The sequence below is a fragment of the Ooceraea biroi genome, chromosome 10, assembly GCF_003672135.1.
Source record: "Ooceraea biroi isolate clonal line C1 chromosome 10, Obir_v5.4, whole genome shotgun sequence".
NCBI classification, from domain to species: Eukaryota; Metazoa; Arthropoda; class Insecta; order Hymenoptera; family Formicidae; genus Ooceraea; species Ooceraea biroi.
In genome coordinates, this window is record NC_039515.1 from 1,203,792 (window position 1) to 1,231,178 (window position 27,387).

Genomic DNA, 27,387 nt, shown 5'->3' on the forward strand with positions numbered 1-27,387 from the left:
CTTTCGAGTATTTTCGAGATATGGCTGAGATAGCAGAAAATCGTAAAAGACGAGGACAAAGATTTTGATAACTGAATTGTATTGCATTTATTATGCAGCTAAAAGCGAAACGTGCAAAAACGGACTAAGCCTTTTGCATATACCTTATAGTCGAAGAAATCGTACCAATCTCGGCCGGTCGCAGGCCTATCTTGTGCGTGATGTTGAACGGGCAACAGACGATTTCGGTAAAATTTTCGAAGCCACAACGCCCTTTCGAATCCGAGCTTCTTCTACCCTCTAACACTTCCTGTAATCTGGACGGACAGTCTTGTATCTTCTTGCATTCGCCCGTTTTGCCATCCTCCAGCTTGCAGTAACTGCCTTCTGCTTGAAACCGTCGGAATCCAGCTACATTATCAAGATTACATCTGCTTTGCTCGCAAACGCGAGAGTTCAAGACTTGGAAAAACCCCGATTCGGGTCGTTGAAACTCGTCATTGAAATCAATGGACAGCCCGCAGAGTAGCGCGCGCGTATTTGATAATTAACAAGTCTGACCTGCAGCGTGCTTTTTTCCTCGTGAGATTATGCGCAATTTTTCAATGATAACATTCGCCTCCACGGGGAAAATTTGTCTAAACTAAAAAGTGAACTTGCACTTTTTAGTTTAGACAAATTTTCCCCGTGGGGGCGAATGTTATCATTGAAAAATTGCGCAAGTTGTAGATCGGAAATTGCCACGCGCCGCGCGCGTCTCAACTGAAACAACGCTCTGTCTTCCTTTTTCCGTATAAAAAAATTAATTGCAATTGCGATTCAACGATAACGTAGCGCTGGAAAATTACAAACACGCGACGACTTTCGTCGATCTCTCGCTTCGATCAATTATGTATGCAAATACTGTATAATAATCAATTACGTATGCAAATATCGTCACGTGGGCATTAAATAGAGATTTGGTGGAAGCTGATAATATTCTAATAATCGCGGGGAAGAACACTTTATTCTTCGATTACAATTCCGCAACCACGACACCGCAATCTTAGTTGGAATCAGGGAATATTATAATAATGTGGAATTTTGCAAACAGCACTCTATGCATCAGATATGCAATCTTGAATATTCAGCAATCAACTGTAATTCTGTGAATTTCGAATAGACAATCGACTTTGAGTGGCTTTTAAAATCTGTCATTAATGTTCAGATTGTCAGGCAGTGTTACGAGATGTCCATTCTGACCTGTTATGAGCAAAACGGAAACAGGAAAAAAGAACATGACTCGACATGGGTTCATAGGGAATGTCAAATGTAAACGAGTGAAGTTCATACACATTATCGGGTAACTGACTGGACTGGAAATATGAATCATGCCATTTCTGACATAATGGGGAATACATTAACCGGAAAATAAAAAAACACTCGTATTAGCCGCGATAACGTATTAGCTCGAACTTTGTTTTATAACGCTTATCTGTACTCATGACTTGGAAACTGCGGCGTTAATAAAAACACTCTCGTCACGTTTTGCGAGATTTACATAAATTTCATTGAATTATTTATCATATTGCCCGCAGTGCATTAAAGAAATATATATACATATAATATTAATATTGTGATATGTAACATATGTAAAATAATGATTAGTAAATGATATCTACAAATAGTGACAAATCTAAAAAGAAATAATAACAGATAATATTTTAAACAAAATCTTTCTAAGATACCAAATGGTACTTTTAATTTAACGTATCTATTATTTTGATTGAAACAGAAAGAGGGAGGCAGGAGAGAAAGAGAAAAAAAATATCATACCATAAAGTTCATCTTGCATTAACAAGCAGAGTGTAAAAAAATTGGTTAAAAGGACAATTAAGATCGAAGAGGACAAGTTTGACTCCATCTCGAACAATTGGTGATAATCTTGCAATAATAACGCTAAAAAAGAAAAGTATATACATGAAACTTTGTGCAATGTTAGCAACATATTGTAATTAAACGTTACGTGACTAATATTCAAATTTCGAGTTTTAATTACATCTTAGTACACGATACTTGTTAACTCGTGAATTTACAGAAATCCGCAAACTAATAGATAAAATGGATAAAAAGCGAACTACAAATTCAGTTAAGGATAAAGATCCACACTTAATGTCAAAGCCTCTACGGTACTCTGTGATCGTAATTAGCAGACTTACTGAAACTTGTAATTTGCGGTCTATGATTCACTCTACCAATAGATCACTCGCTATTGTGTCCACATAAAAAACATCCGGCAATTTTATACGTGTCTCAGAATGGACGATAATATGAAAAGAAAACAGAAACACTTTATGACGCACTGGCCGACCCGCGGCTCGAGACTGCTCGACACTCGACTGGACACCCGACTGACGGCTGACGCCACGCGATGCGAATGTGATACGGTATAGTCATCATCACAGAAGCGGCAGAAATGGGTAGAAACTCTGACACCCGCACGGCAGCTTTGATCGTTGCATGCGACGTCAATTACGTCAATTATTGATTACCCCGCGGATTATGCAATGTGTGATTATTCCTATCTTGTTTCTCCGATTTAACGTTTCCTCGTTTTCTTATTTGCTCTCTTTGCTTCTCTTTAATTACACGAGTGAGAAACAGTATTTTTAAATAATAGCAGTATTTTATATAATAAAAAAAATTAAAGCCACTTTTATGTGATAGTGTAATGATTGAGACTTGCATCATTTATTGATCAAATTCTAGCGCAAATATAACTGTAAATATTTCTGCTTGATGTAGAAATTCTTTGAATTACATTTCCTTTTGCATGTAACGTACATCTGTCCCAAGATCGTAATCTCTCTCTCCCCTCTCCCTCATGAAAACAAATCATGCTGAGATGTTAGGTGTAAGATGCATAACAGATGAATCAGGCTTGTTAATTACAATTACAGTAATAAACAAAATATATATTATTTATTTACACATTATATCGCAATATATGTGAGATTAAAATTCTAAAAAGTCCTGGAAACATTTGATTGCATAAAACGCTAATAGTCCTCCTCTAATATACATTTCTCCACCAGTTCTCGCAAGTTTGGATTCTCCATTGCGGCCGCTATGCGTTCCTTGTCATTGATTTGCTTGTTAACTGCAATTCAACGTACACATTACAGGCACATCCAATTAAAAGCAAGCTGCACATTTTTCTCATTATCAGAAAAAGCGTACTTTCTTGTTCCGTGGAATGTGCACCCTTCTTGATGTAAATGTCCAATTTAAACGACGCTAACAAATGACGTTCCAGTTTAACACGAATGCACAGTCCTATAAGCGTCGCCAACGAACAGTGCGGCACTGTGGGATTAAATTCTACCCGAATCACGGATGTGCCTCTGGGTGTGTCCTGGCAAATCTTTATGCAGTCTTCGTAAACGACATCCAGCTGTTCCAAGGTTTGCGGCTTCTCAGGGTCCTTAATCGTCCTCAGTAAATCTGGTAAACAAGAAAACTTATCAACCTGACAAGCCGATGAAGCCTGCAGCTGAACAATCGCGCTGGCATGATTGCTCCAACGATCGGTAGCGTCTTCTCAAACAAACAATTTATTCACGATGTCGTACCACTTTCCCGAAGATTGAACATTCGTATCTCGCATGAACACACAAAACACACAAATAGAGCGCCACTTGCCGTAAACCGATTCCTTCAACTCGGTATCCGTCTTTAATGCCAGATCGCTGTGATTCCTTGCTATCGAGACATCCTCGGCGGTCCCCATGATCTCCTCCGGCAATATACCATCTTTTATCTTGCCGCCAATTGATAACTTCCGAAAAAAGGATATCATTATATACAATAAGGAAAATAACATGAGTGCATGATCGTGAGTTACGTCATCTGTGTTCGCAGGCGAAAACGTCGACACCAGTTCAACGGCTGCCGAAGCAATGTCATCTAGTGGATTCCGAACATGAGAGTCGAGCTAGCCAATTCAAACAGACGGGAGCAGGAAATCTCTAGACACTCAGGCAGGCCAGCCACCTTCAAGTGTCTGATGCCTCGTCTGATCTGTCTGTCGCATCCTCTTATACCGACTGAGCTTCCTGTCTGAACAGTCTGAATTTTCAATTTGTTATAATATACATATATTCAATTGATAATGCTTTTTAAAGAATAATACTTGCGTTAATGTGTTCGCATAGAAGGCTAATATAAAGATATATTTGAAAATAAGAAATTAATACTGCGTCGGTAAAACAGATTCCAGGAATCTTCGAACACTCGATCAAATCTGCAATTACCTTCAGTACAATTGCAACTGATCGATAATGTCAGAGCTCTTCAATTATCCCCAGGCATCAAGGAAGGTCACACCACTCCCGTACGCGGTTCTCTATGTTTATAATATTTTTAGTCTCTCGTCGATATTACGAGATTGTGTACACAGTTTGACGTTTGCATCTGACATGTGTGGAGAGTCAGATTGAAAAGTTAATAAACATTCGCTTAACGCAATGGTGCAAGACGCAAAGAGATCGAAGAAAAAAAGCGCACAAAAGGAAAATAAGATTCAAGAGGAGAACAAGGCGGAAAAGCCAATCAAGTCCGCCGAGTTGTAAGTAAACGCTTCATTCGTTGTGTGGCATGTTTAGAAATATTTCAAACACCAGTTCTACCTATGTGTCAAGCGGTTGAACATGTATTTGACATCTGATTAAACAAATGAAAGAGAACAAAAACTACTACTGTGCTTTTAGTTGTTGTTTATTATAACTGGCTATTGATAGCTAATGTATAAAAGTGAATTAATTGATGAATCTTATATGTCTGATTAAATAGATGAAAGAAGAAAAAATACCATGTTTTTAGTTGTAGTTCATTATATTAATTCATAATAATCATTATAACTGACTAATATCAATAGAGGCGAATTAATTAACAAATCTGAGGTCTGATTAAATAAATGAAAGAAAAAATACTCTGCTTTTAGTCGTATTTCATTATAACTGATTATTGATGCCTATTGATGATGTATAAAGATGAATTATGATTAACAAAGAATCTGATATCTGTTTTTTATTTTGTAGAAAATATGGACCCCTTGTAACTTTTCCATATCAAAGAGTATGGTCCAGATGCGTTCTGATACTCGGAGTACTGTTAATAGTTTGGTATAACACTAGGCAAGGCAAGGAAGTGTCCTTAGCGAAGCAGAGAGATGTACTGGTAAGTCGTACGCAGAATGTTGACTGCTCTGTGGATTATAAGGACGAGTTAGAGAAATATCCAGGCTGTGCACCGGAAACGTGTGGCAGAGTCGTTACTGACAAGCTGGCCTCAACGACAGAGGTAGACGTTTTACTAAAACTAGCGAGAAGTGGATTAGATTTGGGTGGACACGATGGCAGCGCAAGTATCTTGGATCTCCATTCGGGTGCTCTTAGCAAGGGTCAAGGATTTATCAATGTCTTTAAGCAGCCAGAGGCAAAGAAGATATTTAACAGCGTAGATCTAGCAATTTACAAGTACGAAGCTGGGAATTCCAAAATCTGGAATACCTCTTAATCGTATGTTTGGTATCGTGTATTTGTGTGGATGTTAAATCGAAAGCATGAAAAAAGAAAAAGATTCTTCGCAGATTTAGAATCTCAGATTCAGAAATGCTAGAACGTAATGGCTCAACAAATCGATATACCTCAATACGAGATTTAACATTTAAAGTACACGTCCAAAAACATGCGTATGTATTAAAGAGATCGTTCCAGATATGCGTACCATCTCGTATACCCGCTTTGCGAGTATCTGAAGGGGAAATTATTCAAGAGTAAAACTTAACTTGCAGAGTAGTCAAAATGAAAATACAGCACGCAGTAGCGCACAACTTTGGCGTAGACGTAAATAAGATCTACCTGACGAAACCAACGTTCTTCTCACGACTGACCAACAAGTTGCCAAAGAGCGTACATGATGAATACTGGCATCCACATATCGATAAGGTTTGCTCTTCATGATTAGGAAGCCTTTCTTGACATACTTATAAAATAATCGAAGAAGATAAAGAGCTGAAATTAAAACTGTTTGTTCCAGGAGACGTACGAATCGTTTCATTATACCACTTTATTGTACCTGAATGATTACGATAAGGATTTCGAAGGTGGCCGATTTATATTTATCAATAAGAATAACGTAAACACGACACTAGAACCGAGGAAAGGTAAGTGCAATTATCAGATAGAGGTCCACTCGTATGCGATGTTTAATGTTTTAACGTCTGTTATACGCAACGCGATATTTCCAGGGAGAGTATCAATCTTTACCTCGGGCAGCGAAAATCTACATCTAGTCGAGAAAGTAACATCTGGCACCCGTTACGCTTTGACCGTGTCCTTCACGTGCGATCAAGGTGCTGCGATATCCGATCCGCATTTTACCGATACATCGAGTTAAAATGATATTTCTTCTACTGTGTTATTCGTGTCATTTATGCTGTCTTTATCAACATTAATCGTAAACATTTCCATTATGCATTTACGTGAAGTCATTTTTTACAAACATAAAGCAACGATAGCTTATTATATATATAATGTTAAATTTGTGTATCGAACAGTATTGTAACGGCGCGTATCAAGAAGGAATAAACGATTGTTATTATTATCATATGTTGTCAATTATTTTTATTATTGTATACATATATTTCGTGAAAATAATAATTATCGATAGGTAATGTTTGGTAATGTATTTATAACAAATTAGTACACTATCCTTGAAAATAAATTTGATCAAACAAATCGCTTGGAATGTAATTACAAGAGAAATTCGCATTACCTCTGTTAGCTGTTACTTTGTAAAGCTAGCGCTAGTGCTAGTGAGCAAGAGGTAACATGTCAAACTCTTTCAATTAAATTTTACCAAAGATTAGACCTTGCTTTCGTTGCACTAAACTTGCAATTGCTAATGGACGAAACACAAAATAAATGTACAAACAGTGGCAAGAGCATATACGCAATAGTTTCAACAGTTGATATCTACCACGTAACATTTTCATGCGGCAAGGTAGGAAACGTTAATTTAGAACCTATAGGTTTCAGTTTCGTTAATGTCTACATAATAATCGTACGTAAATAAGATGCTGCTAGCTGATTCAAGACAGTGTTTTTGCGTTCGCAAACCGGAAGGCCCCAAATTATGTCGGCTACATGGGAAAATCAAAGCAGTTTATAAACGTCGTTTAACGTTTTATATTCTAGAAGAAACAGCGTCCATAGCGTCTTGCGCCACTGACTGTACATATACACTAATTGTATACAGTATGCGATTGATTTTACGATACTTGGGAATAATTTTTGTTATGGTTTACATTTTAATAACGTAATTACATTGAATACAACGCGTGAAAAAAATATGAAATATTAAAGCCAATAATTAAGAATCATGTTTTAACGTTATTTACAATTTCATCGCAATATACTGCGATGGCAAGTACTAAAGGACTGTCTATCAGGCTAAAAGTAACGAGATCTGCCCACTTAAAACCAAAATATTAAATAGTAAGTGGAAAAAGGAAAGTAGAGCTGTAACCTATAAATATTATAGAATATATAATAATATGAATTAGACAGAGTTACAGATACGATAGCGCACGAGTGATGGGTGTTTAATTTATCTGCTTTGGAAATCATCACAGAGACTTTTTGTGTGCGTTATAGCTTTAACACAATTTCCTAGATTAATTCCGCGTAATTGAACAATTACACTAACGTGTGTCACTCAATTTCAATCAATGGTAACGTGCAGATACCATATTCTGGAATGAAATTTGCTCACTTGTGCGAATGCAGGAACTTCACATGACTCGTAATATTACGACTCGCGGATACAGTGAGACATTTGCAAAAAAATCAACTACTCCAAGGGAATTAGTCAAATTGCATTGCGGCACTGCGTCATGCCGTCTCGGCATGCAGTCATTCTCGAATATAATGGAACTTTACGTGGATTTTAGAGTCAATCTGTCGAGACAACTATCGCTTTTTACATTCGCAAAAGACTCGCGATTCTCTTTGCGCTCTCTCCCAGCAGTATCGACCTATGATTACCGGACACCTCGTCTATCCTCGCGGGTTGCACACAGATCTAAGAAGACAAGAATAATTTCAATTTGTACGTGTACACTTAAAATGTTATTATATATTAAAATGTTATATATATTATTTATTATACTATTGATGATTAATGCTAGACAGATAGGCTTTTTTATCTTTACCTGTGATAAATCGTAATCTTTTGTTAGGTGTAGGAAGTTATCCGTGGCCTTGATCAGCGTGACTGGCCCTTTGAACTTTTTATCCGGACTATATCTCATGGCGGCTGTCAACTTTTTGAATAAAAGGTATCCGGCGATCTTGAGATCATCCTGCGCGAACGGAATGTCGCCTATCACTTGTAACATTTTGTTAAACATATCCGTTTCCGATTTGCTCTCTTTCAGAATAGAGTACGCCTGAAATAAAATTTTGCAATGTTGAATCGGCCGACATAAATGAAAAAGGGCACAACAACAAAGAAAGGCAAAAGCGAGCGTCATAGTACGTACCTGGAAGAAGTTGAGTTGCTTGTTAAACTGTATGCTGAAATACGCCAGTGCTTTCATGCACGCGTCCGAGGGGATGTAATCTTCTTGGGTCGTGTCTACTTTGCCGATCATCTCCGTTTGCTGTCGTATGTACGCCGGCGAACCGTCGATCAGACTCAGGATCACTTTCTCCCCAGCGAATTCCAATTGCATGGCCATCTCTATGGCGACGCAAGATCCAAAGGAATACCCTGCCACGTGATACGGTCCTTTCTTTTGAACTTTCCTAATGGCCTTCACGTAGAACTCGGCCAGTTCCAAAATACTGTCGTGAGGCGCCTGTTCGACGCATTGCAAACCCCAAACTGGTCTCTCGAATTCGCTGGCCAGAGTTTCTAATGCGTTTACCGAGCCCTCAATCGCGTGCACGATGAACAAGGCTGGTCCATTTGCACTCTTCGTCTTCATACGAACAAGAACTTCCTTGGGCAGCACTTCGTTACTCGGCCACTGCATTAGCAGCATGTTGTCGGCGGCATTGTTCTCGATGGCATTAGCAAGCGAATTGGTGGCAGTGCTCGCATTCGCGGCGACTGGTTGCTGCTCCTTCATCGTCGTGGTACTTGTCACAGATAACTCTTGTAGTTTGCTGAACGTCAACGAGCGAATATCTTGAGGCGATAACGCGATATCATAGTTTCTTTCGAGAGTCTGTTTTATCTCCGTGCCCATCAGCGAATCCATGCCCAAGTCGGCCAAGCTGTTGTTGAGATTAACCAGCTTGATGTCCTTGATGCCCAAGATATTGGCAATGGCTTCGACAAGGCTGATCCTGTTGCTATCCGTATTCGGTTTATGTTTCTCGGCTGATATTACAGAAGTCAGCACCGCGTGTGGTTGTTGAAGGAAGATATCCATGGTCGCGAGACAACTTGATATGTGTTGCGGCAGAGTACTACCAATCTCGCTGGAATTTCCCATTTTCTCTAGAGGAAGCAAAAAACGTGTTACGATATAGTGACGAATGAATTACGGACATGTGTAACGTATGACAGTATGTGTTTCCCAAATTGCTCATTTAATTTCTTGACTTTATTGTTGTAATCCTCACGAATGTGCGTCGTGTCTTACGGAATGATTATTTCAACGAATGTTTTTTATAACAAATTTTCAGAATTAAAGAGAATTGAGCAATAAAAATACAAGAATTGATACGAGTATCACCAAGACTCGGATCATCAATTTGGGAATTACTGATTCAGAAATGGAAAATATCTAATTATCAACGAGACTAATCAATTTACCTATGATTAAGCCAACATCTCCGATGGCACCCCATTGAATAGCGAGGCCAGGTAAACCATTGGCCTGTCTTTCTTCCATCATTCTCTCCATGGCCGAGTTGGCGAAACCGTAATTGGTCTGACCTATATTGCCGCGGCCGCTCGATATCGACGAAAACACGACAAAGTAATCCAGCGATGGACAGAGTTTTCTCGATACCACGTCCAAGTTTCTCGTGCCATCTACTTTTGGCAACATCACCGCCTTGAAGTCAGCCTCCTTCTGATTGTCGATGAGTGCATCGCGCAGGACGGCCGCCAAGTTGAATATACCACCTATCGGAGCTAGCTGGTTGCTCTGTGCGATCAGGCGTTCAGCACCCGACAGTGTTGTAATGTCCATCGTAGAGATAACGACTTTTACGCCGTTTTCGCGCCAGCGTCGTACACACAATGACTGATAACCCGTGGTTATGCCGAAACGCGACACGAGAACGATAAACTTGGCGCCACGGGCGATCATCCAATTCGCCAGTTCCAGACCGAATCCACCGAGGCCGCCGATCAGCACGTACGACTTTTCTGGATTCATGTAAGTACGCGGTACGGCAGCCACCGTCTTCGGTGCCGGGGATACACACTTCTTTGGCTCCTCTTCCCGGATCTTCAATAGCACTTTACCAATGTGCTTGCCCGATGCCATGTATCTGAATCCTTGCTCGACTTGCTGCTCCGTGAACACGGTCGAGGGTAGCGGTTGTACCGCTCCGTTTTTGATTCCCTCCGAAACGAGCCTCATTAGTTCCTTCTTCTCAAGAGAGCTCGCGTAGAATAGCGCATCCACTAATACACCATGGAAGGTCGTGTTCTTCAAGAACATCGACATGCCTACGTTATTGTCATTCGACAAGTCATACTTCCCGATTTCAAGGAAACGACCGTTCATCGCGAGACACCGTATGCCGGCTTGCAGTTTCTCCTCCGCGAGAGAATTCAGCACCAGGTCAACTCCACGTCCTTGAGTCTCGGTGAGTATCATCTGCTCGAAGCTCGTGTCTCGCGAATTGCCGATGTGCGAATCAATCAACTGAGGGAATCTCTTCTTCAGGTATTTTCGTTTTTCCAGTGTGCCGACGGTAGTAAAGACCGTGCAACCGGTACGTAGAGCGATGGCGATCGCTGCCTGGCCAACGCCGCCTGAACCGGCATGAATCAAAACACTCTCGCCCGCTTTCAGCTGACCCCGTACAAAGAGAGCGTAGTAGCTAGTCGCATAAGCGACTGGTATCGTAGCCGCTTCCTCCAAGGTCCATTTGTCCGGCACCTCCCAGAGAAAATCAAGATCCGTCAACACGGTGGTTGCCAATCCTTTGGCTTCAACTATACCCATCACGCGACGACCATTTTCGTCTCTCCCAGAATATTCGATTCCCAGTACACACTCTTCCGCAGCCATCTTTCCTGGCAAAGCATCCGCTGGTAATTTGCCAGTCGCCATCATGATGTCCCTGTCATTTGTGAAATAAACATTTTCATGTCATATTCTTCAGTTCTTGTTTAAAATACACTGTGACAACCAACCCTCTGTTTTAGACAATCAACTCCACAGTGAGAAAGATTGTCACACTTTACACAAATTTTTTAAAGTTCTTGTAAGTATATTAGTTAAAATCATTAGACAATTGCGACTAATTTCTTTAGGATGTTTTAAGGATAGAATGTAACAACGGCATTAACAGAATCATTTTTGTGCATAAAACTAAAGTGTAAAAAATTCATACGTGAAAAGTGTGACAACCAACCCCGGTCTGCCCTATGTATATCGTATTTATAGTCTCAAGTGCCATCAACAGTGAGCGCACAATCGATGAAACTTACTTAAAGTTCAACGGCGCGTAGTACACGCTGCAGAGCATCGTATTCGAGGAATTATCCGGCTGGTAATAACTCAACGGACCCTCGATCCATCTCAAACTGCCCAAATCTCCCCTCGTCAGCGTGTTCACGTAGGCATGCTCCACCTGCAGAGAAGACACGTTGTTCTGCCGATCCAATTGCAAGTGCCGATAGGAACCCCACTGTCCTCCTTTTAGCACGTTGGCCATCAGTCCCTTGTCCAACTGGTTCACGTAGTACGGCACGGATAAACCAAATTTGGGAGAGTTTTTATCCTGGATGAAGACGTAGCGCACGTTTGCACCGCCGGTCTCTTTCCGGATGCAAGTTATGAGTCCAGCTAGACCTACAAGTAACAAGTGACGAGACGTTGAGTCTTGTTGAATTTTTTCACACTTATTGTTGATTCGAACATGTAAGACGATTAAAGAGATAAAGAATTTTTTCCTGTAATATCTTACCAATTAACTCTTCACCCTGAGACATCAGCAGTACTTCTTGCTCTCCAGTATACGTTATCTTCAATGCTGCTTTTAAAGTTTCCACCCACGAGAGATTTTTCTCCGTGATCTGGATCACGATCGGCTCTCCGCTCTTCTTCAGCTTCTTCAGTAACAGATAATTCTTTCCTATGGAATCGGTTTGTCTGCTGACCAATGTCAGATCTGTATCTTTCAGCGCGGTCTCCAGGTCGAGATGCGCGGCAGTTTCCTCCAGAAGAATGAAACCGCTAGGTTTTAAACTAGCTGACAAATTTTTCAGAATGGTGTACGATTTATTGGACAAGACGTCTACTGCTACGCCAAGGTGCACGTCCTGAGCAGGAGGCGCGGTATTCGCGTCCTGCGCCACAATACTGACGTTCACATCCACGTGGTTGAAAGCCTCTGCGTAATTACCGGGAGAGACGGCAGCCACTTGTACCTCAACCTGAAACGACAGAAACTCTACATCAAGTTCCGTAATACAATTTTTTATGTCAAAGGCAGAAAAACTTTTCGAGAAAACTACAATTATGAGAGATATTATGAGAGATCCGCAATCATAGATCACCGTTCGCAACTATTCAAGAGACGCATCATGAGATTTGATCATGGACTTTGCGCGCGCGAACATGCAAAGACGCTAAATTCGCTAAAAAAAAGATTGACGCTTCTCGTCTAATCGCCAATTAATTGAGATACGACATGGACAACCAGAAGTCCTTCTCTTCAAACTGCTTCATCTATTTCATTCCTCATTTCATCCACCGCAATGTATATCATTACTCTGTAGTATATACTTACGGTAACCGAACTTAGCTCGTTGTTCACAATTTCGGTTACAAGTGGTGTCAAGAGCGCTTCCGCGGCTCTTTCGTCCGCGATCTCCACGATCTTGAGTTTTAACGCCGTCATGTTCTCGTACATGATCTGCGTGAGTATGGTGAGCGCGTGCAATTTTCCTCTCGTTGGGTCCTCCACCAGACTATGCGGATTTTCGTATGGTACGAATATGTATCGCTCGTGTCTGGGCTCAGCTTGAGTTTGTTGTCGTCGGGCCACTACGGAAGCGTTCAGTCCTCTGAACTCGATACCGCCCGATTTGACGATATTGACGTTCTTGTAATAATATACCGGCAGTCCGCCGTCCTGTGGCAATCCTTCCACAAATTGTTTGTGGAGAACCGGGTTGATCGCGCAATACTGAAGACGCGATGGTATGTACATCAGTTTATGTTTTCTTGCCAATATGCTAAATTGAAGCATGGTGTCCATGTACGAGACCCATTCGTTGGACCAACGAAGTTCGCCGGCAGTAGCGTAGTTATCGCAGGAATTAATTCCCTGGAAGATACCGTGATATTCGTATCCGCGCAACTTCAGTTCCTTGTACACGTCTTTGGTATTCAATGGTAAAATCTCTTCTTTAACGGGTGGCACCGCCGGTGGCGGCAGTTTCAGTTGATCCTTCTCGATAGCTTCGGACACGCGAATGTTACCCCTGACGACGACCGTGCCAGCCTCGGAGATCTCAAATTCGCCCGTTCCCTCGAAGATATTTATTGAGAACTTAATTGCTCCCTCCTTCGGCATAATGGTGGCACGCTGAAAACGCAAGTTCTCGAAGACGACTGGCAATAGTTCGAAATCAGTGCCGCGCAGCTTCGCCAAAGTTTTCCACACCAGCAACATGTATCCGGTAGCCGGGAAAAGGATTCGTCCGTCTATCTGGTGTCCCGCTATATAAGCGTCCGTTTCCTTCGAAAGATCCACCTGGACGATGCATTCACCCGACTGTCCCGATGTTTTTTTGAAAGAGGCCACGTTCCACTTCTGAGAGTGGTCCCACTTAACCAGGGGGCCGATCATCGGTGTTCCGCGACCCACAGGAAAACTCACTGGCGGATACAGCTTGGAAATGTTGGGCTGCGCGCCAGCCATGTAAAGCTTGCCTATGTTGGACAGTAAAAAGGCCAGGTTGTTGGTATGATCACGCATGTGCAGGCTGACATTGGTCACCGTTGACGGTAGTGACCTGCGCAGGATCGCCTGCAGCAAACAGTGTGGCGCGATCTCGATCGTTATCGCGTTGTCCGGAATGTGTGCGATCGCCTCTTGGAAAAGCACGGGCGACAATAGATTGTTTACGTGATACGCGGACGAGCTGACCTGCGCGAGTGGGCTGCCCCATGCAGCCTCAGGTATGGAACTGGAGATCCATTTGGCCGATCTTTGCTTCGGGTTTGGTATAATCTTGTCGAGCGAGGCGCGTAGCTTCGGTCCCGCCGAAGCTATGTACTTGCTGTGGAACGCGATGCCGGAGCTTCTGACCAGCTTGGCGAAAATGTTCTTGCTCTTTAGCTCCTCCACGAACTTGAGCACGTCCTTAGTCGGACCGGAAATCGTGACCGAGTCCATGGAGTTGTGACAAGCCGGACTGACATTGGGCGGGCACATCTTTTGGGCATCTTCCCAGCTTAAACCAACGGCCGCCATAGCGCCCGGTTCCAGTGTGGAATCCACGATCGATTTGCCTCGCCAATACGCCGCCAGGACAGTTTGTTCCGCTGTAAATGCGCCGTCGGCGTACGCACAGCCCAATTCCCCGACCGAGTGTCCGGCTATGCCGTCTGGGTAAATGTCTATCGCCGCTAGCACGTCGATGAGGGCAACCTGCATGGCCGCGATCGCTACGAAAGTATCTATCACGTTCTCCAACGTTTCATTCGTGTTGTTCAGGATGATATTCATGAGGTCGACGCCGTGGGGCAGCAGCGTGTCAGCGCATCGTTGCAAAGTACGCCGAAAGACTTCGATACCAAGCAATTCGCGCCCCATGCCCGACCACTGCGTACCCATGCCAGAAAATACGAACCAGATGGGCCGTTTCTCATTGTAACTTGCTACCTCGGTCAGCTCGCGCGTGTGGTCGATACCAAGTATTTCGTAGCCACGGAATCCATGACCCGGTATGTCATTATTGTGCATGGCGTGTAACAGTGAAAGGAACTCGTCGTCCTGTCGGTGCTCTTTCGCTTTGTCCAGCAGCGTGTATACAGCGTCCTCCGTACGGCCCGACACGGCGACCAGCTTGGGCAGCAGCTTAGCGGTGTCCAATACCGGTGACAACTTTGGTTTCGAATTGCTGCGTAAAATGACATGCGCGTTCGCACCACCAAACCCAAATGAATTAATGCCCACGAGACCGCCGTTCCACGGCGTGGCTTTGGTGATCACTCGAATGCGTCCTTCCATTAGTGCGGGAATGTCTGGATTTGGGGTACTAAAGTGCAAGTTTGCAGGTATCATGCCCGACTCCATCGCGATCAGTACTTTAGCAATCGAGCACAATCCACTGCAGGGTTCGGAGTGTCCCATATTGGATTTAACCGAGCCGATTAACAGAGGAGTCTTCCTGTCTTTGCAGAATAGTTGGTCGACGGAGTTGATCTCCTCCGGATCGCCCACTTTGGTACCCGTACCGTGGGCCTCCACGTAAACGATGTCCGCAGGATTAATACCCGTCTCGCTGTACACTTCGCGCATCAGTTGATTCTGCATCTCACCATTGGGATACGTAATACCTTGGAATTTGTAGCCGTCCATGTTGGTCTTTGTGTGAACCACCGTGGCGTACACCCTGCGCGCGTCTTTAGCCTTCTGCAGGTATATCGCCACTAATGCCTCAGCCCTTACGTAGCCTTTACCAGTGGCGTCGAATGCCTTGCATTTGCCATCCGAAGACAACATGCCTAATTTGTGAAACTGAAGCGAATTTGCCGGTTTCAAGAGAAGATTCATTCCGCCGACGATCGCGGCATCGCATTCGCCGGCACGCATCGCGGTGACTGCCTCATGCATGGCGACCATGGATGAGGAACAGGCCGTGTCCAACACGAAACTAGGCCCGTGGAAATCGAACGCGAACGAAACTCTATTGGCGAACATCGCTCTGCAGCAACCAATCAATCCGTATCCTGCAAAACAGAGTTTCTTTCAGTTAGACCTTGTCGCGCATTACGATACCAAATTCACCAGATGACAATTCATCAGTATATGTATACGTAACCGGTTTCCGGGTTTTACATTATACGAACCGTTGACTTTCTCAGTATCTTTTGTCCAATATTCGTCCGATTCCGAGGTCGAGACGCCGACGAACACGCCAGTACGTGATCCCTTGATGGTCGACGGGTTGATACCAGCATCGACTATCGCCTCATACGTGATTTCTAGCATCATGCGAAGTTGCGGGTCCATCACGTGCGCCTGTTTGGCATGTACCCCGAAGAACGACGCATCGAAGTTGTCGAGATCCTTGAGCTTGGCCGTTCTGAGCGGCAGCCCGTAGATTCCTGCCGGCCAACGGCGCTCGTCGTCGGTGACCATGTCCATTTCTTTCATCAGGTTCTCTTTAAACTCCTCGATGTTGGACGATTCGGGCAGACGGCCTGGAAAAAACGTCGATACGCGGTTACGCTCCCATAAACGGATCCGGACGCGACCGGTAGCGGTCCGTGCTTACCTGAAATGCCCGTAATTACGATGTCGCTGTCGATGGAGTATGGTACTCCATTCCTGGCCATGGATTCCCGCGTCATGGGGTTGTTGATGCTTTCAAACTGTGCTGGCATCTTGCTGTTTTCCTGGAGACTGGTCTTGATCAAGGAACGTAGGGTTGCTGTCTGCGTGAAAAAAAGAGACAGAAATGGTTCAAGTTGGTTCTTCATCTTTCAGTTCTTCATCGTTCAGTTATATATGCTACGATTACGAAAGACACATTAAAAGGGGAAGGTGACATGTTCAACGGCACTAATGACTAGGCCCATTAGGCGATTGCCGAAATCATCTCATCGTCATTAAAAAATTGTTGATGATCGTAGGGAACATTTACACACATCTAACAAACTGAAATCTGAACTCGCTCATCAAGATGGCCCGTGAGGGCTTCGTTCAGCGGTCGCTTTGAACACGCTCGGTCTACGAGCGATTACGCTGCGCAATTACCTTCAATTGGCATATAGCATACTGAATTGAGTAATCCTCACTTGAGTAATCAAGATTCACGCGGATAAACCAATTTTTTCATTGTTTATTCGGAAAAATATTCTGATTTATATTAAACTGAAATATCAAATCTGCTCTGCTGCTGCTGCTACGTTTAGGCCCGTTTCTACCAGTGTCGCTTAACTTTCACCGTAGTTTAACTCTAAGGGTAGTTAGAAAAAAGAGACGAAGAGTAAATTAAACTACAATTAAAGTTAAATTAGTTAAGTTAATCCTAAAGTTTAAAGTTAATTAAGTTAATCTTAAGCGACATTGGTAGAAACGGGCCTTAATCTATTCGACAATCTTGCTCAGCCTTGCTTGCAGTTAGAGAAGTTATTTATACACATTAAATTTATATATTTCTTATTTGGTCATGCAAGTTCTTCGATATGCTGGAAGAATTATGGCATCGTCATTAGTACTATTATGCATGGTATTTTTTCAACACAGCATGTTATCAGTACATTATCATTAATATATTTTTATAACGTACAATGTTGCAAATCAATGCAAAACTCACGTCCATGCATATTTCACCATCATGGTTACTCATCGACCGTACCGCTCGATGATTAAAACCTTATACCGATGATGAAATTAGTAGACAGCAGGGGAGCATTTATGCTTGCCTCACGGTTGCATCACGAAAATTCAAATCGAAAGGTCGAATCATCATGTTATCACGAGCGGCGACGATGCGCGCGTAATCGCGAATTGAATTCCTTGCGATAGATCACGTGACCGCTATAATCGCACGCTCGATAGTCGAGGATATTAAGCGCGGTATTCATAAGAGTTCGTTCATGTTGCGTGAACTTTTTTTATCACTTTTGCACTATATGTACACTCAGACGTTAGAGAGAAACAGAAAAAGAATAAAAGTTGGTAGAAGATAGAACGAACTAGCACGAAAAGTTCATGAACAAATCTATAGTCCATTCTTATAACAAGATAGTCTATATTACTACATTTACACGAGCGCTACTTTTGTAGTAACTTACTCGAATTATAGTAACTTACCCCATTTACACGCAGAGAATTATCGTAAGTTACTATAATTCGAGTAAGTTACTACAGAAGTAGCGCTCGTGTAAATGTAGTATATGTATTATATCTTTTATATCGCTAATATCGCTATCTGATTGGCTAATAATTATTTTAAGATCATAATTAATATGAATGTCGGCCTTAGGGTGAGTTTTGCGCCGAAATCCTTCGCTAATTGCAAATCAGATGATCCTCATATATGAGCCAATCCCGTTGAAGCATCGCTGATACTATTATATCAGGTATGCACATTAATTCAGTGCTTTTGTCTTTTTGAGCCTTTTTTACAAAAAAAATAAATACGATCTTTGAAATATTCGCCATCATTTTCTAATACGTATCTTCCATCTATCAGGCAGCTGACGAATCCTTTTTCCAGAAAAAGGAAGTAAATAAGGACTCTACAGAATTTCTACATAAAAAAAAATCAATGAATCAATTTGCACATCTAATATATCGCGGTAAAGAAGGCAGAGACCTTGAAAATACAAGGTATACGATGCTGCAGTAAAACGCGGTGCAAACGCGGTGCAAACGCGGTTACATGCGCGACACGAGCCCGTCTCGTGAAATCGCGTAAGTAAATATGTGTACGATTTGTTATCTTTTGCGCCGGACACTACCGGATTTCTTTTAGCAATGCGCTTTCGTCATTTTCTATAAAACGATTTGTTAGCATTGCAAACCGGACAAACGATTTCAATCGTGTGTACCAATAAGTACGCCTCTACCTGAGGTCAATTAGCGGCGCTCTTGTATTGCATTGTCCACTGCTCGGATAATTGATTGGCTCATTAAGTCTCATTAAGACGTTTAATTAAAACGTTATTACGAACACGCGAATGACTGTCACATATATTGTACTTTCATGCTTAATATCGAGCCGGAGATGCGCCCACGCATCCGCGAATCGCACTTGCGCGTGCGGTTTTAATTGATAATTGAGGTGTGTAAAGTGGTTGATCTATATACGGAATATCCACGTATTATCCATGAAAAAGGTACACTGTTGACAAAATATTAGTGATATTGGATGTTCTTTTTTTATATGGATTAGTCGAGTGCTCCCGTATACGTACGACTATAAGGGGATCCGACATCTGACCCAGATATTTACCGGCAGTTTTTCTAGTTCTTTTTCTTTCATTTATGTATTGTATTATAGATAGTTTTATCTACTGTAAATAAGGCTTTAATATGGCAAGCGAATAGAGAATCTTATCGTTATTAAAATTTCAACTTCTTACAATGACATAATTAAATATCTTGAATCGATCATTAATAATCGAGGCGAAAACGAAATTAGGCCTGCAATTTAATATTTACATTTAATAAAATCAAAGTCATTAGATATAGAGATTTAGATAAAATCAAAGCAACCATACACGTGCAAAACTCTGCTTTTAAATATAATCTTATCTTTGAGGGACTTATCTTATAGGGACTTGAACAAACAAGCAGTTTTCGACTTCTATTTATAGTAAGCAAAATATCGCAGAATACAATTGTAATATGAAAGCCAATCATATATTGATCCAAGACATTATGCCTCGATAATCCTCGACTTGGCCGGCAGCCCAACTTCACACATATAGTTGAAAGGACACAAATCTATACAAAAACAATTTTACACAGAAACGAAGCGACACAATTCGTTTGGATGGCTTCCGATCCTCGCCGATATGCCGGCGATTCGCCGAATCGCCCAATGCCGGCGATTTCTTTACGTGGAAGCGGGCAATAATTGCGCTTCCTACAACTCCAATATCGATCGCGTGGACTCACCTGACTCACGCGCTATCTCCTTTCCTCGCTCTCCCTCGTAGATGTAACGAAATCCCAAAAACTCCGCGGAGCGCAGTGGACAAGGCGTTACTCGCGGGCGTTCTAGCTTTTAAATGATCGCGGGATCTCTCGCTCGCGTGGTCTCGCGTCGGACTCGCTCTCGCACACGAACGGCACGAGTACCTTTCACTCGCCGAAACCACCGTCGGACGATCAGGCGAGACCACTGACTGACGTCTGGCCGCCAGCATCCTATTATTGAATTGGATGGTCCCTGTGGTCTGACATCAGACCATGTGGTGGCGGCCAATGGGAGCCCGTGTCACGTGGGCGCATGCGCTTCACCCGGTGCGTGGCACCCGCGTCCTGTCTTCTACCCATTCTACCTTCTTCACTTGCAAGATAAGTCGTGTTCGAACTGACCTGCCACCACTTGGATGGTTTACTTAGCATGTCACGAGATCATAAACGGAGGATTCGCAGCATGCATCTGTCACATGTCACATGTACGCCGTCACGAACGTCTCGTCTTCTCCGGATTTTTTATTTTGCGCAATACTTTGCACGCTGTTGTCAGAGGGATGATATCGCTATCGATATAGCGTGGCGTGGTCGCCGGCACGTGAATCAATTCCGCGATTCCGAGTCGTTGCGACGCGCAGCGCGCGATCTTTTTAATTTTGCATGAATAGGACATAAATCACGTGATGGCCAATAAATCGATAATAAACAGGAAACGGATGAGAAATTAGTTTTTAGTGTTTTTAATAACAAATACGTGTTGCAATCTATAAAACTATTACTATTACATTAAAATACTATTAATACTATTAAAAACATGGGACGAATATATATGTTACAACACGATAGATTTAAAGAGTCAAAGTTGGGTGTCTAACGTGACGGACTGAATAAATGCAACGCTGAAAACCGTTCATTGCGAGTGAAGGAACGTTTCGTTCGACGCGTTGCGCTCCGTTATGTATGTCTAATTGTCATTTAGCATTACGATGTGCCACACTGCGGCACGCATTTCACACGAACACTTGAGAATCGTCGCGAGTAAAGGCCCTTGCACAATAGGCGATAGCGATAGGCGAAATTCGGAAATTTTGTCGCTATTGCCTGTTCCGTTTTCCATTCTGCATTGGCATGTGCATTTCCTAGTGTTGGAATTCTCAATTTCTATTGCTGTACTTTCACTATCGCTATTGCTTTATACTATTGCCTCTGCTATTTTTCTATCGCCTATTATGCAAGGGCCTTAATCAAGCGACACGGTAGCGTCGCGACGCCAGGTACATAAAAAAACAAGGTTCCAAACAATGAGCATCACTGCATAGACATCGAGCGCTACCGTATAGCTTATCCGGAATTTCATGCCAAATTCATATCAAACAAACTTTTGATTAAAATATCTTAGGAACTAAAGCCGTAATAAAAAATCTAATGGCACTTTTATAACATAATGTGAATGCAAGCTTTCGATCGCGACCAATTCGAATAAGATTGGTGCAGTCAATCCGGAGATATCCTAATTGAATGTTAGAATTGTGACGTTTCGTTCTTCTCCTTTTCCGAAATCAGGTTCAGACTCACGTACGTATGCTTGCACATACACATGCAAAGCGATTTTGTCCCTCAAGGTGCGTTCACACATGCACGGTTTAATTTATTAGCGAGCGAGAGAGAGCGAGAGAGAGAGATTGATTATAGATAGGACTATAATAAAATATAATAAGAATGATACAAAAATGATTAAAATAACAGATTTAACAATTAAAGTTGAACCCATGGAAAAGATCTCTATTGGTTCGAATATATATAAAATAAAACATTTCTACAAAAAGCAGGGAGATCCCACTAAAACCAACCTTACAAAGGTGAAAGAAGTAAGCCAAGTGCATAAAAAATTCCAACTTATACGCAACAGAAAGTTTAAAAAATATTTATTATAAAAATCAAAACTAAATATAAAATCAATTGTTAGCTAGCCAATAAGTATCTAGAAGCAATTCAGTTTGAGTGTTTTCTTTAAATATTTCCCATGCACTCTTTTATCGCATGACGACATTGAAGAACTTGACGTGCCCGGGTCGTATTAAAACATACTGTCCTACCTATTATCTGTACTTTACATGTAAATTATTTAATGTATTGACTAAGTAATGAAAACAATTATTTATAATTAATTTACTAGTCTATAAAACTGTAAATGTGTTTATTTTAATATTTCCAACTAAAAAGATTTGTGAGTCATTATTGAAAATTAAGATACAAGATATAAGATACAAGACACAAGAAAGAGAGATACAAATCAAGATACTGTACAAATTTATAAGAATTATATAAGTTATATATAATTATATAAGATATTTACAAGAAGATATGTCCAATACGACCCAGGTACGCCAAGTACTTCAAGTCGTCATGCGATAAAAGAGTATGCATGGGAAATATTTAGAGAAAACACTCAAACTGAATTGCTTCTAGATACTTATTGGCTAGCTAACAATTGATTTTATATTTAGTTTTGATTTTTATAATAAATATTTTTTAAACTTTCTGTTGCGTATAAGTTGGAATTTTTTATGCACTTGCCGTAGGGGAGACCGGGGACAAAAGTACCATTTTGTATTTAAGATTTTATAACAATTAAAATATAATAACCACGCAAAAAGGATACGTACCTTTAGATGTAGAATTTATTTGACTACAAAATTATATTATGCCAAATTTTACAACATAACTAGGAAAAAAGTTATTACTATTAAAATGATATGAGGAATACACTGGTACAATCGTCCCAACCCCCGGGACGGTTGGGGACAATTGTACCATATTATTTATAAGCAAAATAATGGTTATTTCTCAAGTTTTATTAATCAGTCTTACACACTAACACCTTCTACAAGAATGACAACCAAAAAAATTTATTAACATGCCAACATCACCCGGTAAAAAATGTTTTATATATAATCTCAGTGAGCATTGTGATATCAAAAAGAGCTCTTCAAGTAATCAAGTTTGAGAGTTGGACTTCTGACAATGCCATCTTGAAGATAACATAATAATGTCAATAAGCTCTCTAATGCGTCAATATTTGAGATAAAAAAGACATCACATAAATGACATCTAAAGGAATACAAGAATTTGATATCTTATAAATGTCAAGAAAATGTTAACATTAAGAATTGCTATTTACTAGTACTATTTATATGAAAAAAAGATAAAATAACCGAATATATGTATTACATATATAAAATTTTATTATACGTACATATAGAATATAATATTATTATAATATTATAAAATCATTTTAGAAATTACATTTTAGCAATACAAAAATAATTTTTTTATAACATACAAAACTATAATTTTAAAAATAATAGAAAATGCTGAATTGGTGTATGTATACGACTCACATATATATATATATACAAAAAATGAACATGTTATATTAAAATTTTAATTAAACTTTTAATTTCATTTGAATACTTGCCATATTGCACACACGTGAAAAATAAAATCATGACAATATAAAGAAAATTTCAATATTACTTTTAAACATTTTTTAAAAATTTACCGATAAACAAACTCAAATATTAGAGTCAAAATCAAATATTAAAAAAATTAATGGATGCATTCAGTAATATAATCGCTCACTGAACGACTAAGTAGATCCGCTACTTTTTCTCCACTATTTTTCTAAACATTTCATTTCTTCAATTCATGTCGTTTGGTATTTTGATTGATCCGATCTCCAGCATGCTGTAGCCAGATTAACATTTATGTCAAAAACACCCAGTATAATTTCGAAGTAATTTAAAAGTACTAAATAAAAATATAAAATTACCGATAATGACATCAACAAATTTCATGCCTCTCGTTTGTATGGTATTTTTTTGTCCTGTCCATGAGAGTTTGTAAGCTAGTTGATCAGTTAGAGTAAGTTTTAATGCATTTCTTACATGTTGTTCCGGATGTTTTTCTCCTGTCCCATATAGCACAGAAGCTTGCACCAACATTGCAGCAACGTTGCAACGTTGCAAATTGCAATGCAACAGTACAAAGACATTGCAGAGATATATATCCGCAAAATACCAGCACACTTGTAGCAACATGACATTAATATTTCGGAAACATTGCACAATCAAAATTTGTAATTAATTAATATTAATAATTCATTTTATTAAAACATTGGAGTCTTCCTATCCTAACGAGATTCGTCCAAATCTATTCGATCAATGATGTGTGATGACCAGAATCTGAGCTCGATAATATATATGTGCATGCGGTGTTTGTCTCTTTCGACTATCTAAAGAACATGGTGGTTGTACGACGCGAGCATCATTCTAAAAGAAAGTAGTTACGTAAAAGAAAAAGGTAAGTACTTTTTTATAATATTATGTCTAATTATAGCACTTGTGTGCTGTTAATCTTGTATCTATTAATTATAATAGAGAATCACTCTATTTGCCTATCTTACGGTTTATATTACTATAACCTCAAAATTATGGAAATTCAGTAGAAAACTGCATATTAATAGTTGTAATATTTTTAATAACTTTTTCTGTTATAGAAGCTGTTCATGAAATACACAATCATGCCACTGATGCAGAAATTGCTGAATGCATTTCCAAGTGGCGTGCTCAAGCTCCGATTAGGATTGAGAGATCAAAGTATGTTATTTTACATATAATTCTATACATACTTGCAATATGTATATTTTTATGTAATTTTATGCTAATATATGAATTTTAATTCCTATTTTATTTTTACAGGCAACATACAAACAAAAACGAAGAAGATTCAATTATTTAATTAAAGGAAAAATATTTTAACATAATTAAAGGAAAAATATTTTAACATAATTAAAGGAAAAATAATATTTCAAGAAGAGGATTTTTAAGTTTTTTTTTATAAAGAACAGTTACTTTTTTATAACAAAAATAGAGAAAATGTTTATTTCATTTTTATTACTATTGTTATATTACATATAATTGTCTATTTATGTTAATAAATAAAAATATTGAAGTTATATAAATAAAAATATTTAAAGTATATAATAATGAATAATTATAATTATTGCAAATTCATTACATTGCAATATTATTATGACGTTTCGTTGCAATGTTCCGAAAAGCGGACATTTTCATATTCCTGCAATCCGATAGCAATGCTGCAGAAACATTTCGCAGTGAATTTGCAATGTTGCTACGTTGCGGTTGAAGATTCCTGCAATATATATGCAATCTTTTCGTGCTGTATGGGATAGTTCTAATTAATTTTTTCTATAAAAGATTATTTAAATGTAACTATAGTGTAGATATATTTTAGTTTTTTATGTGTAATTGATAAAAAGTACTTACATATTGCAATAAAGATACCGAGTCTTGTGTTAACAATTTATTAAATTCCTCTAGTGCTTCATGCGTTCCAATCTAAGTAAATTGAAATTTATTACATTCTCTTGTGAAGAATGGGGATGGACATCTAACAACAATTGTTGGATTGTAACCAATAATCGTGTAATTTTGTTCATGTCATTTCGACAAGCTTCTGTTTGAGAAAAAGAGTAATATAGATATATGATCAACAACTATATATATTATACATACTTCCACATCATCTTCCACATTATTTACCACATCACTTTGTATCTGTTTGTATTGTATCTTTGTATCATGTAAATATTCATATTCTTTAAGGAGTCTTCTATTTTTTTTACTTACAGATAAGCTTTTCAATTTTTTGCGAAATGACATTTTGAACTCTACTTTAAAAATGATTACACAAAAACTATAAATCAAAATAAATATACCATAAAATAAACGTTACCTCTTGTTTCCTTCTTGTTACCTCTCTTCCTAGTCTCTTCTAGTCAGATTATGTTCCACTCAGTGAACTTTATTAACAAATTATAGGAAAAAATAAAAGCCGAGTGAGACCGAAAAATAGTGCCAAAGTTCTTTCTCTCTTTAAGAGTAATTTTCTCTCTCTATATATAGTAATTCTTTATATTTTATAAATATTTCTGCGTGCAATGTAGCGCTATACCATATGAAAGTAAATGATCGCAAATAACCGCGCGAGGCACGATTGCACGGAAGGTATCATAAAGAGCTTTTTTGAAAGACATCTTATGAAAAGATAACTTCCCAGTAAGCAAAATGTGTGCAATCTGCCAGCAGATTGGCAACAGATTACTGCAGAAGTTGATAGCAAATTGGCATCCGTTATGTCCGCGTTAGGATAATGATCTGCCAGCAGAGCCTGCTAACAGACTCTGACAGCAGATTGGCGGCAGAAACCGAGCAGGATCTGTTAACATTTGACGGCAGATTGACAGCAGAAACCGAACAGAATCTGCAGCTTTTGGCCATTCATATTTACGATATATTAAAGCATGTGTTTACTTTTAACACACTATAAATTGGCATTTTATATTACCATGTGTTAAAAGAACGCATTTGTTTGTTTGTTAAATTAAAGTACATTTGGCTTGATGTGTCTTTCTGACAGTTCGTTGTATAATCTCTCTTATTGTTAATTTATTCTAATCTGAAGTCCGAATTTTGCTTTCGAACTTCAGATTGCTTGTGGCGTGCGTGAACTACATGGACGTTGTCCATGGGAGCCTCTGTGCTGCAAGTGCAAAAATTTACAGAAAAATTAATATTATCATGCCAAGGCGCGTATATTAACTTATATAACTGTTAGGCTAAATCTTAACATCGAGTAAGAACTCGACGTGTGCACCGCATAGCGGTGCGGAGTAAAAACACATATTCATAGCCGTATAAATTTGAATACTGTCAAAAGCTGCAGATCCTGTTCGGTTTCTGCTGCCAATCTGCTGTTAGATTCCGCGCGCGCATATCTTGCTCGGTTTCTGCTGCCAATCTGCCGTTAGATTCCGCGTGCGCAAATCTTGCTCGGTTTCTGTCGACAATCTGACTTCAAGCTATGTTTGCAGATTCTGCTCGGTTTCTGCCGCCAATCTGTTCTTAGATTTTGTGAGCAAGCTCTGTTACATTTCTGGCACCAATTTGTCGAATTAATCGTTAATAACAACTTCTGTATCAAATTTGTTGTCTTTTGTCTGGCAATAGTTGATAGCAGATAGTTAGCATCATCTGCTTTCGGCAGACTTGGCTATCTGGGTTATTGATATCGTTTTTAGATGTTAATGAGGTCTACAAAAAGTCTTCTTAAAGAACTCATGCTCTCAATAATGCTCACTGGGGCTCTTATCTCCTAACAAAATCATTTCCGATTTTAATAAAATCTGTTGAAATTA

At 39.9% G+C, this 27,387-nt stretch overlaps 4 protein-coding genes across 4 annotated transcripts in view; 1 reads left to right on the forward strand and 3 right to left on the reverse strand.

Annotated features, from left to right (window-relative positions):
• LOC105288146 (dynein beta chain, ciliary) overlaps nucleotides 1-2,782 on the reverse strand; it is a 33,074-nt gene extending 30,292 nt beyond the window's left edge. Inside the window, 2 exon segments of the mRNA XM_026973296.1 lie at nucleotides 166-369; nucleotides 1,795-2,782. Coding sequence (XP_026829097.1) covers nucleotides 166-369; nucleotides 1,795-1,966 — 376 coding nt within the window. The 5' untranslated portion in view covers nucleotides 1,967-2,782.
• Nucleotides 2,783-2,909: 127 nt separating this feature from the next.
• LOC105288095 (MIP18 family protein galla-1) lies at nucleotides 2,910-3,941 on the reverse strand. The gene is made up of 3 exons (XM_011354083.3): nucleotides 3,661-3,941; nucleotides 3,199-3,462; nucleotides 2,910-3,118 (listed from the first exon to the last, which is right to left on the reverse strand). Exons 1-3 carry the CDS (start codon nucleotides 3,839-3,841, stop codon nucleotides 3,018-3,020), a joined length of 546 nt encoding a protein of 181 aa, XP_011352385.1. The 5' UTR covers nucleotides 3,842-3,941; the 3' UTR covers nucleotides 2,910-3,017.
• Nucleotides 3,942-4,038: 97 nt separating this feature from the next.
• Nucleotides 4,039-6,628, forward strand: LOC105288096 (2-oxoglutarate and iron-dependent oxygenase domain-containing protein 3). The gene is made up of 5 exons (XM_011354085.3): nucleotides 4,039-4,585; nucleotides 5,058-5,495; nucleotides 5,813-5,966; nucleotides 6,058-6,184; nucleotides 6,269-6,628. Exons 1-5 carry the CDS (start codon nucleotides 4,485-4,487, stop codon nucleotides 6,415-6,417), a joined length of 969 nt encoding a protein of 322 aa, XP_011352387.1. The 5' UTR covers nucleotides 4,039-4,484; the 3' UTR covers nucleotides 6,418-6,628.
• Nucleotides 6,629-6,691: 63 nt separating this feature from the next.
• LOC105288090 (fatty acid synthase) lies at nucleotides 6,692-20,535 on the reverse strand. The gene is made up of 10 exons (XM_011354077.3): nucleotides 20,085-20,535; nucleotides 16,729-16,888; nucleotides 16,301-16,654; nucleotides 13,008-16,180; nucleotides 12,183-12,651; nucleotides 11,704-12,067; nucleotides 9,847-11,333; nucleotides 8,564-9,528; nucleotides 8,234-8,470; nucleotides 6,692-8,103 (listed from the first exon to the last, which is right to left on the reverse strand). The coding sequence occupies exons 2-10, from the start codon at nucleotides 16,835-16,837 to the stop codon at nucleotides 8,002-8,004; spliced, it is 7,260 nt and encodes a 2,419-aa protein (XP_011352379.1). The 5' UTR covers nucleotides 16,838-16,888; nucleotides 20,085-20,535; the 3' UTR covers nucleotides 6,692-8,001.
• Between the last annotated feature and the right edge of the window lie 6,852 nt (nucleotides 20,536-27,387).

Coding starts and splice junctions, on each gene's coding strand:
- LOC105288096 (XM_011354085.3), top strand. CDS start 4,485: ATGGTGCAAGACGCAAAGAGATCGAAGAAAAAAAGCGCACAAAAGGAA. Junction 5,496..5,812: donor GTAGATCTAGCAATTTACAA/GTACGAAGCTGG, acceptor CTTAACTTGCAG/AGTAGTCAAAATGAAAATAC. Junction 6,185..6,268: donor GACACTAGAACCGAGGAAAG/GTAAGTGCAATT, acceptor CGATATTTCCAG/GGAGAGTATCAATCTTTACC.
- LOC105288090 (XM_011354077.3), bottom strand. CDS start 16,837: ATGCCAGCACAGTTTGAAAGCATCAACAACCCCATGACGCGGGAATCC. Junction 16,655..16,728: donor CGTAATTACGGGCATTTCAG/GTAAGCACGGAC, acceptor CGTTTTTTCCAG/GCCGTCTGCCCGAATCGTCC. Junction 16,181..16,300: donor AGATACTGAGAAAGTCAACG/GTTCGTATAATG, acceptor TCTGTTTTGCAG/GATACGGATTGATTGGTTGC.
- LOC105288095 (XM_011354083.3), bottom strand. CDS start 3,841: ATGTTATTTTCCTTATTGTATATAATGATATCCTTTTTTCGGAAGTTA. Junction 3,463..3,660: donor GTTGAAGGAATCGGTTTACG/GCAAGTGGCGCT, acceptor CTTGTTTACCAG/ATTTACTGAGGACGATTAAG. Junction 3,119..3,198: donor ACATTCCACGGAACAAGAAA/GTACGCTTTTTC, acceptor GTTGAATTGCAG/TTAACAAGCAAATCAATGAC.